At 37.6% G+C, this 17,065-nt stretch overlaps 2 protein-coding genes across 2 annotated transcripts in view; both read right to left on the bottom strand.

Annotated features, from left to right (window-relative positions):
- Nucleotides 1-1,500: 1,500 nt before the first annotated feature.
- Nucleotides 1,501-7,732, bottom strand: vrk3 (VRK serine/threonine kinase 3). The gene is given in 16 exon segments (XM_034563513.1): nucleotides 1,501-1,566; nucleotides 1,568-1,641; nucleotides 1,969-2,024; nucleotides 2,182-2,299; nucleotides 3,161-3,293; nucleotides 3,391-3,483; nucleotides 3,572-3,674; nucleotides 3,767-3,851; nucleotides 4,286-4,352; nucleotides 4,536-4,591; nucleotides 4,869-5,015; nucleotides 5,647-5,808; nucleotides 5,899-6,015; nucleotides 6,184-6,315; nucleotides 6,424-6,638; nucleotides 7,670-7,732. Coding segments are annotated over 15 exon segments (1,623 nt in total). The 5' UTR covers nucleotide 6,638; nucleotides 7,670-7,732.
- A 2,782-nt stretch (nucleotides 7,733-10,514) lies between these two features.
- Nucleotides 10,515-17,065, bottom strand: part of rab27a (RAB27A, member RAS oncogene family) — an 11,361-nt gene continuing 4,810 nt past the window's right edge. Inside the window, exons 2-6 of the mRNA XM_034529466.1 lie at nucleotides 15,659-15,826; nucleotides 13,908-13,993; nucleotides 13,683-13,786; nucleotides 13,228-13,351; nucleotides 10,515-12,165 (exon numbers count right to left, since the gene is read on the bottom strand). Coding sequence (XP_034385357.1) covers nucleotides 11,970-12,165; nucleotides 13,228-13,351; nucleotides 13,683-13,786; nucleotides 13,908-13,993; nucleotides 15,659-15,811 — 663 coding nt within the window. The 5' untranslated portion in view covers nucleotides 15,812-15,826 and the 3' untranslated portion in view covers nucleotides 10,515-11,969. The remainder of the gene's footprint in view (nucleotides 12,166-13,227; nucleotides 13,352-13,682; nucleotides 13,787-13,907; nucleotides 13,994-15,658; nucleotides 15,827-17,065) is intronic.

The raw sequence follows: 17,065 nt of genomic DNA, 5'->3' as shown, positions 1-17,065 counted from the left end.
GAATCGGTGTTAAATCAGTTTACGGCCCAGAGCTCTTTCCACTGTTAGTGACGGATAGAAAGACTTCATGAGCACGTGATGTTTGTCTGAAGTGTTTCATCGATGTGTTCTGGACATTAAGTCGATTCTAAACCTGACTATTTTTTTTATTTTCGGCATCAGAGACCGTTAATTATACAGAAATAAACAGAGTGCAGAAGTTACATTCAACCTTCAGAGCAACAAGAAACATTAGTGATATCAGGACTGAATATAAACACTCGGGAGTCTTGAGTTTCTCCTCAAACTTTGGTCTGCAGTGTAAAACTATATTTAAACCTGCATGTGTTGCTGCCTCACACTGCCAGCATGTCTGTATAAAAAGCTCAACTGATCAGTTTAAGTGTGTAAGCTAGGCTTCAGTGCAAGGAAGTCATCAGGTCTGTAGCTGTGTTCAAAAGCCGCCTCACGGGGGCGCTATAGACTTCAGCATCATGCTTTACATTGTTCCACAAAAGCCTCCTCATTCAGAAAGTGCCTCAAGTGACAGATGTATGGTTTTAAATGCCACGACAGAGATCAGGCAAAGATAACAGTGTTTATTTTCTGAATTACTTTAAGAGTGTGCACAATAAGAGATATTTACTGTTTCATATAACAGAATTGTATATGTCTTGAAATGTTAATGTTTATGTTCAGAAATGTTTCAACTTTATAAAGGTTTCTTTCAAATGAACATGTCTGTTCTTGTGTTGAATCAACATGTTTAATCTGTAATGAGGACTGTGGCAGAACACGTCACAACAAGAGCACAAAAAACCCAACACCCCATAAAGTGGAATATGTAAATATGAATGAGGTGTTCTGGTGAAGCCAAAGGACACTAAGGCATTGCTACCTACGCTGTACACATGTGGAAGTGTTGAGTTGTGTTAATCTACATCTGTGTGTTGGAAAAGGAAATGTTCAGTAGTAATAAGTTTAAGTCAAACAGTTTAACAGATGACCAGTTAAAAGAGGAACAGACACATTTAACCAACAAAAGTCAAGGATTGACGTGAGATCCACGTTGCCCTTGTAATGTTAAAAACACTAAGAACCCACAATACCAGAAATGCTTAAAACATGTCATTTTCACATTGAACTCTACAACACTTCATTCAGTGCATAAAACGTCACAGATAAAACGCGGCATGATAAAAACAAGTTAAACATCTTGAAAAATTGTCTTCTTTTTGTTCCATTCCTCTGAAAGTAAAACACAGGTATAATTATCACACCTTAAAAGCTGTATTTAATGTAAGAGTGTAACTGCAGCTGTACATTAGAAATGTAAGTGAACAATATCTCTTCATAAAGTCTTTTCACAAAAAAATATTAGAGAATACAATAAATATCCACAAAACAGTATACACAACGTGCCCCAAAAAACTTAAGCGCCAATTTCAGTGGAGCTGAACTTCTTATTCAGTGTTCTGATCGACATGTGCATGTGTACGTGCTTGTTTCTGAGGTCCTCACCTAAAGTACTGAGCACCAGCCTCCGGGTGAGCCTCCAAGCTGCAGCAAAGCCGCACTGAGTCCAGCCCTTCAGCGCAGAGTAGTCCGGCTGCTCAGAGTACTGCAGAGCCATCACTTCAGTCAGGTATGTTTGAAATGCACACTACACCGTCACACACACACACACCACACACACACACACACACACACACACACAACACACACACACACACACACCACACACACACACACACACCACCACACCACACACACACACACACAGCACACACACACACCACACACACACACACACACACACACACACCCACACACACACCACACACACACACACCACACACACACACACACACACACACGACACACACACACACACACACACACACACACACACACACACACACAGCAATATATCAGAAAATGGCACTTGATCACACACTTATGTGTTATATAACAAACATTTTAACTCACTGGAAACTCCCTTCTTAAAGCAGTGACTCAACAACGCAGGAACATCCTCATTGTACCTACAAAGACAATATTTAGAGTACTTGCATTTTCCTTTGTATTGTACTAATAACCTGATCATATAAGTTTATGTTATGCAGGCATGTAGATACAATCCAGTCTTACTATGGTGAATCACAGGCATCTGGACATCCCAGTGATTATACACTCTCTCACCTCTGTTTCTGATTGGCTACCTGGTCCGGGTCAGTGAGGAGGGTCCACGGCAGCGTCCCTGTGTGCCAATGCAGCATGCAGTAACCCAGAGACTGCAGGTCACTGCGTCGAGACGGAGCTTAACGGAGGATACACATGAATCATGATTACAACATGTTTTTCTTCCCATATTTACCCTGTTAGATGCATCAACACCACAAATGATCCAGATGTACATATCACCTTCTTTTTTGGTTTTCAAAGTCAAATTTTGAAAGGACAATTGACACTAAAGCAGAGGTATTCAATACAAATTTAACAAGGTCCAGTTACAGAGAATGTCCTCATAAGAAAGTCTGGAACATCACAATGATGTCTTGTTTGCATGATTTAGCTAAGATTGAGATATATATTGATCTAGATCAGTCAACAACTGACTGTCATGTCTGTGGTTATTCAAACCACTTGATTCAGCTCTATTCTCCTCTCTGTTAACATCATTGTTGGTCAGTGAATTTATTGCGTTAGGTTTATTTTCTTTTTCGGATTTGTGTCGGTGCGTTTGCTCAAAAATATTTGTGCTCCGTCTCCTAGCGGTACTTATCAGAATTCACACATTCGATTGGCCAAATAGCATCATGCGAGATGATTTACAACGCATGTAATTGGTTGGTGTGTTTCCCGGACCGCTGAACGAATGCCATAAAGGCTAGAAAAGCTGCGCCGTTTGATATAGAGGCGCTCTGTCAACATTGTATAATTCTTAATTATCTTTTGATTTTAGGTCTGGGTCCGGACCCGCGGTCCACCTATTAGTCCTAAACTAAAACATATCACAATAAAAAAAACGGTCTCATAATGTGAAGCCTGTGTGCAGACGGACGGGCTGCAGGTGTTCCCTGAGGAAAGACAAGAATACATCTGGTAGGGTGTGGTTTGCAGTAGCTGTTTTGCTGATGTTAGTGGGAAGAGGAATCGGTGAACCACAGAAGTGACTCACCTGCTCCCTTATGTGTGTCCAGGCTGATGAACTCCATGGTGCCCTCATGTGGTGTTCTGCTGGCTTCACGGTACTCTACATGTTGTCCACTTGGACAGTACCTGAAGGCATGGCAGTATCCTACGAGGTATACCTAATCTCTCACACACACACACACACACACAGTGCTCAATGTAAAACACATTTCAATCATGGGAACTGACAGCTTACAGCTTGAACATATTTTTCACCTGTGACTTCTGTCCTGTTTTGATGTAAATATTTTCTGCATTGATATCAGCATGAACGTACTCGTTTGAATGGATATACTGCAGCACATCTAACTGGAGGAGAAAGAAACGTTAATGTTTATTAGGTGAGGGGGAAATCAAGAATATTGTCTGAAAAACAATCCATCAGGTTTACACTCACTATTCTACAGGCGAGCTGAAGGACAGTTTTCTCAGACAGAAGCTCTGCTTCTTCCTCCATGACAGACTGGAGAGATTGGCCCATGTTGGGGAAAATCAGAAACCTATAAAAAAAAATAAAAAAAATTATAAAGAACATTTATAGCAGAACAATGTTGATGTTAAACTCTTTCATATAATGTGCACATATTCACACCTGTAGGACTCTAAATGAAGACCAAAGCCAACACAGGAAGGAATCCCCAGCAAGTCCATCTTGTTCTGTTTTGATCCACTTGTCACTAGAGAGACAATCGGTTTGTCATTACCATGTGTGGTTCATGTGTAAAGTTACACTCCAGACAAACCAGGATTGCATCTAAAGAGTTACAGATTTAATTTGTCGCCTTGGCATTGCTCCTATTGTTGTCCACTTCTGCTTTTTTTTCTTTCTGAATGGATTATGAAATAAAAAGGCAGATATTTTGAAGAGTCATTGTGAAACTAGACCTTGTGACAAACTGCCAGAACACATTTCACTGTCTACTGACTTGTTAGTAGTTCTGTTTCTGTCTGTCACCTGTTAACACTGATTATTGAGCAGCTTGTTTCAGCCAATATAACCACTGAAGTACTTGACTGTGATAAATACTGCACTGCCTTTGTCCTGGTAGGACTGCAGCCAGACCTCAATAGTATGTGGAGGTACTAAACTAGAAACACACTAAATCCTTACCTGACGCAGGTTTAGCGGCTCTTTGCAGAAAGTTCTGCTCATTGAAGATTCTTCCAACTTTAGCTCCCTAAAAAAAAATAACATTTGATAAACTTTATTGATCCCACTCAGGAAAGTCTACAGGAAATAGAGAACAAACAAAGACAATTCATTTGTTGAAGAATATATAAGTAGGAGGTTTTAACATTTTTTGAACATTAAAATTCATCAGTATTTAAAAACCAAAAAGTGTACAAGAGGCAGTACTCACCAGTTTGAGGATGTCATTTGATTCCTTGGAATTTGATTTTGGAATCGTTTGCGAAACTGAAAGAAAAACAATGTGATTTAATTGTGCCAATACAGGCTCTTTTCTACCATTATTTTAAAAAATGTCCAAGAGTCAATTGTTATTTTGTGTTGTAGAAAACTGCAGCTCTGTCCACTAAACTAGGTTAGCCATCACTTTCTATACAGCTGGTACAATATCTGCTTTAATGAAGTTCACCCTCTCAAAAACGGTTAAGTTTGTATTCATATACTTAACAGTAAATGTAATATCATCTTCCCAGGTTTTCCCACGATGTCATGTACACAGTCTCACCTTCGTAGATGAGCTCTGTCGTGCTCTGACTGAGCAATTTCACCAGCCTCCACTTCTTGCCCGTCGTGTCTGTTACTTCTTCACCTTCCTGTAGCGGCTCCACAGCGGACGCATACTTTGCCTTCTTGGCTTTACTTTTTGCTGTCGCTGTAGATACAAGAAGAAAAAGTAAGCCAACACACTCACATGACTAAATGATGCACAACTGTACAGTTTGTCTCTCAGGGCTTAATATCTGCATCCTGATGTCTCCTGATGTTTTTTATTTAAAAAATGTATACAACATCAACAGAAAATGTGGGGCTCTTTTCAAGATTCACTTTCATGACATTCATGTGTTTTTTTCCAACAACAGGAAGTGCACAGTGATAGAAGACATGAGGAGAGAGGAAGATGACCGGGATCAGATCAGGAAAGTCACAGTTCCAGTTACAAACAGGACGCCCCCACTCCACATCTAAACTTTACATTACATGTTTTAAGAACCACTCTAGTAACTCTAGTCCATGTAAATCAGGTCATCTCATGGGACCATTTTACGAGTGGTTCTTAAAATTGAATCCCTTTGTTGTTCCCCCTCAGAAATGAGTCACTACAAAAAGTGTAACTGCATGTGGTGCTTTAGGTCTTCTTTTTCAACGTTCTGACTAATGTCTGCCTTGTAGTGGGAGACTGAACTTCACTGGTAATAATAATAATAATAATATGATACATTTAACCTTTTACTTGATAAATAAGCAAGTCATGTTGCGGGGTAATGGCAAACCTCTTTGCTCACCTTTCAACGGGGAACTGGAGATTGGTGAAACAACAGGGGAAGAGACGGCGACAGGAGAGCCGTCTACCGCGGATTCCTCCGCTTTCCTACTTGTTTTATCAGTCAGACTTGTTCTCTCTTCTACCTGCTTAACGGGGCTGGAGAGTTTTGCCTTTCCCCTCACTGCATATGGATCACATGAATAAGATACAAAATTCTGACAGAAAAGAGACATTGCATTTTTCACAAGGAATGCTTTGTGTTTCAGCTCACCTGGTCGAGGGGATTTCAGGACAGGAGGAGACTCTGAAGCGGTCTCTGCCCCTGTGTCGAGCTTAAAGGGGCCTGGGGGCTGTTTTGGTGGAGTTCCAGCCAATCCAACACCAATATCTGTTGATACAAATCAGAGCAAAGTTGTTCCAAAGAAAGGCATCAGGGAAGGAGGAAGCTTTATGTCACAATGATGTATTATGCTACAGCAGATTAAAGAAACCGTTCATGGCAAATTCTCTTCTTCAGAACAGCAAAGTTGTAACTGCTTCAAGGCCATTTAATTACCTTTGATCCTGCCATCTCTAACATGTCTAGTGGAGGGCACCACAGGTGGAATTGCATCTTTAATGTTGAGTTTAACTTCTTTGTCTAGACGAAGGGAGATGCGAGTCTTTTGCAGTGCAGGACGAGTTGTAACTGGAGTTGAGGTGTTACATGCACAGATTAAAGAGAATTTAACATTTGTGTATAACTACACACACATATGTATGAATGACACCAAGTAACTCTTGTCAAGACATTTACCTGTACTTTCCATGGGCTCCCATATTAAGCTTGAAGCCAGGCTTGATTTAACTACTGCTTCATCCCTTTTGGGTGGAGAGAGACTTAAAGACGGCCTCAAGCTCACTTGATCAGATTTGTCAACATGAGAGGGAAGCTTCTCCCCACAGGATGGACAGAATTTGAAATCAGGCTGCAACTTTGTCCCACACTGGGGGCAGAAATGGAAAGGCATTCTGCAAGAGTAAATACACACATTATTGCACTATCGACATGTGAGCCAGTAGAGGTAATATTACTCTGTGTTAGTTAGATTACAACATGTGAACCAAGAGGTAATATTACTCTGTGTTAGAGTACAACATGTGAGCCAGTAGAGGTAATATTACTCTGTGTTAGTTAGAGTACAACATGTGAACCAAGAGGTAATATTACTCTGTGTTAGTTAGATTACAACATGTGAACCAAGAGGTAATATTACTCTGTGTTAGAGTACAACATGTGAGCCAGTAGAGGTAATATTACTCTGTGTTAGTTAGAGTACAACATGTGAGCCAGTAGAGGTAATATTACTCTGTGTTAGTTAAGAGTACAACATGTGAGACAGTAGAGGTAATATTACTCTGTGTTAGTTAGATTACAACATGTGAACCAAGAGGTAATATTACTCTGTGTTAGTTAGATTACAACATGTGAACCAAGAGGTAATATTACTCTGTGTTAGTTAGATTACAACATGTGAACCAAGAGGTAATATTACTCTGTGTTAGTTAGATTACAACATGTGAACCAAGAGGTAATATTACTCTGTGTTAGATTACAACATGTGAGCCAGTAGAGGTAATATTACTCTGTGTTAGTTAAGAGTACAACATGTGAGACAGTAGAGGTAATATTACTCTGTGTTAGTTAGAGTACAACATGTGAGACAGTAGAGGTAATATTACTCTGTGTTAGTTAGAGTACAACATGTGAGCCAAGAGGTCGTGAAGTCACGTGAGAAAACCACTTAAAGAACGAGTGACGTTACGTTAAAAGGAGCAGACAGCTTAAGTCCAGCCAGCTTTAACTAAGACACATGCAAAACTTTTGCCAAATAAAAATGAAGCTAGCGTTTTGAACTAAATGTTGAGCTCAATGAAATGTAGCTGAAGTATCGTCTTGTTGCCGATTTTGAGACATTGGCTTTTAGTAAAACTGGTGCCTTATTTTAACGTTACTTGCGTAACGTTAAAATAAACGTTGATGTAAAATGTGTCAAAGATACCTTCAAACCGATCAGGCTGCTGGTGCTTCTTCTTCACTGGATAAATACTCCGGTTAGTTGGAGCAATGCGGGGGAAGTGTTGCCCCCTGTCGGTAGATAATATATATATATATATATTATATATATATAATAATAATATATATATACATATATTATTATATATTATTATTATATATATATATAATATATATGTACATACATACATATGTATGTATGTATATATATATACATACATACATATGTATATATGTATGTATATATATATACATACATATATATTATTATATATATATACTAATATATATGTATACACATACATATGTATATATGTATGTAATATATATATATACATACATATGTATTATTATTATTATATATATTTATATATATATATATATATAATAATATATATATACATATATTATTATATATATATTATATATATAATAATATATATGTATATACATACATATATATTATTATATATATATACTAATATATATGTATACACATACATATGTATAGATGTATGTATATATATATATATATATATATATATATATATATATATATATACATATGTATTATTATTATTATATATATTTATATATATATATAATAATAATATATATGTATATACATACATATGTATGTATATACCAGTCACCCAGGCCAACTCCAGAAAAGTATTCCAATGTTTCATGATATAATACTCCAAGACACTTTTTATGGCAAACTATACTATGTTATATTTAATTACACATGTTTATGGCATAATATACCATGGCATATCTTATGACACGTTTTGTATGGAATAATATAGTTTGATGTCATACTAAAATGACAAAGATATGCAGGACCGTGTAAAGTCCAGTCCACCTGCCACTCACAAGATGAAACAACAAGAAAAAAGTAATCTGAATATTGAGTTGCATTAATATCCAGCTGCACCATGTTGCACACATTCAAACTAACCTTTATAAATTAAAAAAGTGGATATTTGCACTAAGCTTATATGAAAGTGTGTCTTGTGGGGACACTAAATTACCTACTTATTGGCATTAGGATCCAGAATCTTATTACAATTATAGAAATAATATTCAGACTTAGAATATTTCAAAGTAACAGATATACAGAGAACAGTAGTCTATGAATTTCGTCAAGAAAAGACACACAGACACTCCGAGTCCTGCTAGGTACAGTGTGGAATAATTAAATCACTCACCCATTAATCTATAGCAGATCAATCATATGTGGTCCAACCAGAGGCAGAAGAGTTTATAAGGAGTGGATGTACTTTGTTCAACAGTGATAGTTTTCAGTTTTTGAAATTGGTACACACAGACTTCTCCAAAAAGCACAATTTGCAAGGTCATCACATTTAAACAATTTAACAAATAATGTAAATTTTCTGCATCCAAACTATAATTTGTAAAATGTACAGATCCAAAGCTGGAGACAATCAAATCAAACAAAGTAAAACATATGAGGAGTTAGGGGAGCTATACACAGTTTATCGTCACCACCAAATCATCTGCTTACTCGAACACACATGATTTAAAGCCACCAAACTGAGCACTGACATTCCTGCAGATTATGACCCGTCAACAAAGCAGACAGGCTTGTTTCATCTGCAACAAGAGACTCACGTAAAACTAGTCTTTGGTTAAGGCACAGTCCTATACTGCCACCTGCTGCTAGGAGTCAACATTGCAGTGATGGTTGTTTGTTACAGTATATTCTTGTGGTCCTCAGAGACCTCAGTCGGTTGTCCTTGTATTTTGAATATCTTGATAGGATGTGGGTTAATCTGGTAACACAAGTACTGGGTTGGTTTCAATCTGGAGCACTGAGCCGATAAAACGCGAAGTCACAATGCAAACAAGGTCATTTCTATTGCCCATCTATAAATCAGTATAATTACAGTATAGTTTCCAAATATAAACAAGGATATCAGACATACCGAACACATTATCGGAGCCTATAATATAAGCAATACTTTTTCACTAGATATAGGCCCTATGCCTGATTACAAATCTGCAAACAATTTCGCCACAATTATGATTATCCGGTTCCACGTATTACAAAGACCTTTGCTAATATGGACATCTTATGTGTATCTGCACGTCACGACTGTCTGAGCCAGATAAAAGCAGCTGTAGACCATAAACTGGTTGATGAAACTTTAAAAGTTAGCATGCAATACAGAATATCACTTTTTGGCACAACACCTCAACAGGTGATTAACAGGGAGCAGTGACTGCATGTAGGCTAATATTAGAGAGTGGATTAGAATGAAATCCTGCTACGGTCAGCAATGTCATATATGACATGACGGTTCTTAATAATATTGGTTTTAGAAAATGTATTAAACGCTGCGTTCTACCAGTTCACTTTAAATGGGGCTCCAGTGCGTTCGTGGTGTTTGTATCTTATTACATTTGTATCCATTTATTTATTATACCTCTACATAAGATATTTAAAGGTGGTAACGGTATCTATTAAAGTGGCTCTTGGACCGTGTTGTTTAAACATTACAAGAAGAGATACATTTTATAATCTTGAGCTTGGTTGTGTTGTTTTTCTACCTTGGGGCGGCGTATGTTAAATACATCAGTGAGGGCGATAACTCAAATAATGCTTTTTGAATGTAAGCTGTTGCATCATAAAATACTAAATAAATAAATAAGAGGGGGGGATACCATATATGATGCTGACTTTAGTTGTCTTGGATGTGTAATTACTGTCAAACAGAATAATAATTCCTATAAATAAGAACTAGTTTAAATTTCACTTGGTCAACATTTTCAAGAAGGATTACATAAAAACAAGATACTGCAAGGAATGCATAAATAAATTGTTTATTTTTGGACATCATTTACATATTTGGCATATGATAACTTTATGGCACAATTAAACATATTACAAATTCCAGTGTATTCTTACTAATATAATCAAATTAAATTTTAGTGGTCGTTTTTCAAATCTGTGGATTGAAACAGTGAGTTAAAAAATATACTTGTGTCTTAGCTAAAACATTATTTCACCCTTTTATACAGCAAAGAATGACCGTATAATACAAATAATGTGGATTTGTAAGTGAAAGTATTTATAAAATATAAGTGGTATAATAAACTGATCTAAAAGCATGAGCTTTAGGATTTTAAATGCACACTATAAAAGTTAACTGAACTATAAATCAATCAACAAATTCAACAGCCCACTTGGTCACATTGATACATGAAACAAAACTCGACCCAATAATCTACTGATGGTTAGATCATTTAGCAATGGAGCTGTCCTTTAACGCCTTACATCTTCGAGCACTTGAATACAGTGTTTCCATTAGAAATATTGTAGAAGTTGACAGCCTAATCAATATCCACACTCAATAAAAACATGGCATTGCCTGTGAAATAGCACCTCTGCTTATTTTCCCTGAAGTTAGAGGTTTTGTTTGCTAAAAGTGAATACATTATTTTATGATTTCAGTAAAGATGGTCAGCGTTTCAGTTGATAACTAATATCCAAATGTTGTGGAGCCTGTGTACTTTAAAACGTATAATTTACAACGAAAGGCATCGTCAAAGGTAAACAATGATATACAATTAGTAATACAAGGGACTGAAGGTCAGCCTTACTATGTTAAGATTAAATATATTGGGAGAACTCAAATGTTTGCATGGGTCCTTCATAGAACCGGATTAATTACTGGAGTTACTGCTCAACTTTGTTTTCCTTTTATTAAACTACTGAACATTATTTTTTGTATTTATTGTCTTATATTGAAGGGTAGATGTCTTAGCTATTTATTCTATAATTTATGTTAGAGGAAAAACAAGCACAAGCAACATGTTTTCTGACTGGCACCAGTGAGATTACAGAATTCAGCAGAACATTCAGTCACTTATAACTTAAGTTTACTTAAAGAAAGAAGCAGATTTTACACCCCCAATAAACTATGACTGCAGGTATCAGTCAACATTTAAGTGACTGTAAATTTCAGGTAGGAAAAAATAAACCCATACTCCAATATGAATTAATTATTCAAAAGACCCATGATATGAATTAAAATGAAATGCCCACATTCAAAAAGGCGCTATATCTGTACTGATAAATAATACACCATGTCGATGGATGCATATCAGTGCAGTGCTTTGTGGGCCAATGGACACAAATAATGTAAAGTTTCCTCTCAAATAATAAAATTATACTATATATACTCCCACTGTTAAACCTGGATGTCTTCCTATTTCTTTTCTTCAGTATTATGGACACATGCACGTAACCATTGTTCATGCTAACATGAACATTTGCTATTGTCAGGCCCCTGTGAGACGTCTGTGTAGGTGGGTCCATTGACTCGGACGGTGCCATCGGGGATCCAGGACTTATCAACACACCGTTCCATCCTCTTCATGATCAGGTCCAGCAGGACCTCCACAGCCTCGTGGACTTCCTCCCCGTTTAAAGCACTTGTCTCAAAGTATGGGATTCTGCATTGGAGAAAATATTAGTTATCGTAAGACTAATGCTGCCAATTACAATGTGACACAACATGTTTGGGTTCGAGGGGAGAAAAAAAAAAGAATAAGGCTGAAGTTATTCTGTTATTATATCCAACAAACTTAGGCCATCTCTCAATACTCTCCAACTGTCTGTGTTGTTTTTAAATGCATTCAATTCCATTTGAAGATGTCAATCTCTGAAAACTCATCACTAAATATATGGTTTCACACTCTTTCCTGAAGCAGCTGTACATCGTTGTTTTTTTAAAATATTACTCAAACAGAAGTAAATATTGTCTTTGTTGAGGACTATTTTCAGCTGCGGATTAATACACATTTAAAGCACCGGTGAGTATTTACAGCAGCGGGATGGTCAATGTGTGATTAACTTACATTATTGAAATGTTTATATGTTTTCACATTTTGGAGCAACGATGGCAATCTATGACACAGACAATACTCAGTTTTGTTGGTTTTGGTCTTTTTCTGGGATTTGTTGACATTAAAAAAAAATATAGAAAGAAAGAATATGATAGACTGCCTAATTATTAAAACTTAAAATGATCAAACATACAATGAGGTGATCTCGGACGTATTTGCTCTGAAACGTATTTATTTCAAAGTTGCTAACAAAAGTTAATTTAATTTCTATGGATTCACAAAATCAATTTGTACTACATTTCATTACATGTCTTCCTCATACAGGCATAACAGTTCAATACAATAAAAAAAGAACATTAATTACTACAAGAACTGTCAGCTTGGATTGACTTGTTATATTTAATACTGGGGTTTATTCTCTCTCTCTGAGGCATTTCAAATGTATTATATAGTGCATTTCCACTATAATATGTGTGTTTTTAGTAAAGGCGTGTCTAAAAGGTGAGAGCAGGATATTTTACACATGTGAACAAATATTTGCTTTTCAAGGAGGACCATTTTAGTTTGACATTCTCCTGCACAGACTTGGGCAAACAATGCAGCCACTGCCTTCTTGACAAACAACTGAGGGAGAGGTTCATGTACAGATGGATCAAAACTGTGACATACCCGTACGTCTCTGCCAGCTCATGGGCTTCTTCTTCACTGACTGCTCTCTGATCCGTCAGGTCACGTTTGTTGCCACATAAAACGACGTCTGGACTTTCGCAGTATGCGTGAATCTGTAACTGACCTGAAAGACACATTCAGCAAGTTATTATGCATTTGGTCCTATTTTGAAGCGTTATACGTTTGCTTTTGAGAAAGAAATCAAGCGATAATTAATGTCTTGTATTCACATAAAACATAACAAAGTTGAGCACAGTAGCAGCAGTGGTATAACATTGGCTGACAACAACATAGTGTCAACTCTATATGAACAAAGAGTTTTGTCATCGTTCACCGGATGGAACTAAATATTGTCAAATGTCCTGTGCACTTGAATTTCTCTAACATAAAATAACATTTATGGGATCATCAGTTTGACTAAAAGTTCACATTTAGAGAGATATCAGAGGACATACTCATCCAGTTTCTGACGTTGATGAAACTTTGTTCATTTGTGAGGTCAAACAGAAGGAGGAAACCCATTGCATCTCTGAAGAACGCGGTCGTCAAACTCCGAAACCTGACACCAGACAAAAAAATACTTCATGAGAAAAATAATAATTAGCGAAATAAGACACGTTTGAAAACAGAAGAAAACACCCGATATGAGGAAGGCAAGAAATCGCTCGCTCATCATGTACCTCTCCTGCCCTGCAGTGTCCCACAGCTGCATGTGGATCTTCTGTTCTCGACCTCGAGATCCATCTGGATTTGTTGATTGGTATACCTGAGTGAAAGAGAGACAGGTGAGGTCAAACTCACTAGTGTTCCCTGCACCAACTTCAATGGATTACAAACGGCTATAAAACAAAGCCTAAAAACATTTCATCTCAATCTGTACCAGTCGTGTTGTGGGAACATGGCTTGTTGCTACAGACGGGTTGAAAGAGGGAATTTGTAAAGTAGAGAGCAGTTTAATGCATTTGCACATTTGCCTCTATTAGATCAAATAAAACAGGAATGACTGCGCATAATTGGCGACATTCACCTAGATAGTCTTGTTTATTAGTCAAATTAATTATCTAAATACGGTTACTTAGCTAGTGCTGATGGTGACTGTTCAGCTCACAGAAGGTGTGGTGGCAAAAAACAGTACTTTATCTCACAAAATAACTAAATAAAAATGGGTTTAAGGCAATTTGACTTCAGGAAACTGAAATTAACTTTAAATGTCCAGCCAATGTAAATGTGTGTTTGAGATATCCGGGTGCTGTGATCACATGCAGTCATAATCTTTGGAAATTATGATTTACATGATGATGTATTTGTAGTCCATTACCCGACAATCAATATCCTGCATTATATCTCTTTTATTAATCCTGGATTTTAGTGGTTTCTAAAATTGTTAAACATTGAGCTTTATTTGCAGCATAGCTGGAAGGCTCATTCCTGATACAATTAAGTTCCCACCAATTTGAGTTTATAATAAAAGATTAGCAGCATTAATCTGGTGATTTATCACCCCCCCCCTCCATATTTTTAACATCTTATTCACTTAAATATTATCCACATATTTTCTTTGTACATACTTTGTCAGCACAGGAAGCTATTGAACCTATTTATGATTAAAAGTGGTGTAAAGTCAAATAGCATTAGGTCTTGGAGCGTGCTGTTGCTTTCAGCTGTTTGACTGTGACCACTGGACAGGGAGCCACAGTGTTACTGGAGTATGCAACCCATTATATGTAACTTCAAAGTAATTTCATGATCAGGAAAAGCAAAACTAATTAATTTGTACACTTAATGGATCCTAACAACCAAAAGGCAGGAAGTACAGATCTGCATTGTTTGAGGACTCACTATAATTTCGCATTGTGCTTAAACCATGACGACTCGTTCTGATATTTATAAAAGCGAATCTGTAAGTGTAACTTTTCCAAGTGTTTCCTTATATAGCATTCACTTGCTGTATTTTTATCCTTTTTATCATAAGTGATGGAAATACTTATAATAAAAAGATGGTCAATGTTTAGTCACATGATACATTGTCCTGGATTGACAATCTCCAGTATAGCTGATACAACTGTTAACACGCTATATTCTTGGAGCTTGAAGTCAGAAGCATTAAAGACAAAATACTGTGTAAACATGAAAACTGTTCTGCTGTTTGCCAATGGTATGACGTGTTTATTTTTAAGGAGGGTGCTGCCTGCTGTTCACCCATATTAGTCATTACTCGGATTTCTGTTGCAACATTCATCAGTAGTCTTTTGTTACAAGAGAGTTGCTTAATAGTGGGAGAATGCATTTAAGCCCCATAATTAGGAAGCTATAAATGCTTACAGCACACATCCACACAAGGAAATGCTATGTCAGTAGTACAGAGCGTAAACTCCAAGTGTGCTTTTACAGAAGTATTGAATAAAAGAAATCTAAACTTGACTGAACTTACCAATCTTTTTTCTCGGAAGTCTATTCCAACTGTAGTGATGAACTTGGAGTTAAACTTGGAGTCTGTGTATTGGTAGAGGAAGCTTGTTTTCCCCACTCCAGAGTCACCGAGGGCTAGGAATTTGATGAGGTAATCATAGTCCCCATCAGACATAGTGAGCGCTTATTTCTGAGACACACAAAAAGAAAAACTCAGTCAACAAACAAATATTCTGAAAAAGCAATAAATCCAAAATGTAAATACTAAAAACAATTTATTTATTGTAATTTCCCCCTGGGGATGAATAAAGTAAAATCTAATCTAATACACATTCAATCACCTTAGGTCTTGTATCAGAATGAGTTGTCTTGTTTTGGCACCAAGACATATATTGAGTTATACCCCAACAGCTGGTCACCTCCTCGCCCCTACTGGGGTGGGCGAGGTGGAGGTTGTTCACCTCTGGGTTGACGCCAACTGTCTGCGGCTGTGTTGCCAGGAATGGGGTGCTGAATTAAGGTGCTGTGAACAGTGTGCGCCCAGACTCCCAAGTTTCCTGGAGCACTGAGCTGGGGCTCCCATGCCCCTACCCTGCTGACCCCAGGCTTCAGAAGCCTCGTTACATTGCTTTCTGCGCTCCAATGCCCTTTCCGCCTGTGCAAGGCACACCTGTAGTTGTGTGATGACGAGGGTGGACATCAACTGACCGAGTTCTCTGGCCATCGTTGTGGCTAAATGCCCCACCACAGACTTGAAACAGCGATTGAAGCAGAGATTCACAGGCAGGATAACAAACACCAAACACAGAATGTGCGTACCCTCCTTCCTCCTTAAACCTGCTAAATGGAGTCCCAAAACATGGATCTTATCTAGTGAATAACCAGTGGAAGAAAACGTCAGGCTGATAGTGTGAAGATCAAGGAAGCTGAGTGTAGACCACACAAGTGGTAGTGGGACGTGCAGGTAGCCCACACGTCATGCTAGGGACTGTATTTGCATGAGGTCTCGACCTGTGTGGAGGAGGCATATCATCTTTATTTCCTGCCAGTCAGGAAGGAATGAAACAGAACAGGAGAGGGAGGGAGATGTCAATCAAGTCCCCTTTGATGGTGATGCACAATGGAGATACGGATTCCCTCTGTCTGGTTATCTGGTTCTGTGTAATCCACACAGGTCAAGCCCCACACCTTTGTGTTCGGCATTTAGTCTGTCGTTTTACTAGTCCAACTGGTGGAGTTAACAGTATGCAAATTACACTGACAGTAGTCTTCTAGCCATCATCTCTACATAAACTAGTGGCTTCAACTGAAAACAGCCTTTAAAAAAAGAAGCTAAAACATATCTGTCTTTGCTAGTTTTCTGATGTAGAGAGACATATGCAATCTATAGGGCCGTGCAGTAAAGAGTCAGTAACGGCATGTAGGTTTA

The sequence above is a fragment of the Cyclopterus lumpus genome, chromosome 3, assembly GCF_009769545.1.
Source record: "Cyclopterus lumpus isolate fCycLum1 chromosome 3, fCycLum1.pri, whole genome shotgun sequence".
NCBI lineage: Eukaryota > Metazoa > Chordata > Actinopteri > Perciformes > Cyclopteridae > Cyclopterus > Cyclopterus lumpus.
The sequence above is the reverse complement of the archived record's forward strand: the minus strand, read 5'-3'. Positions and strand labels throughout refer to the sequence as shown.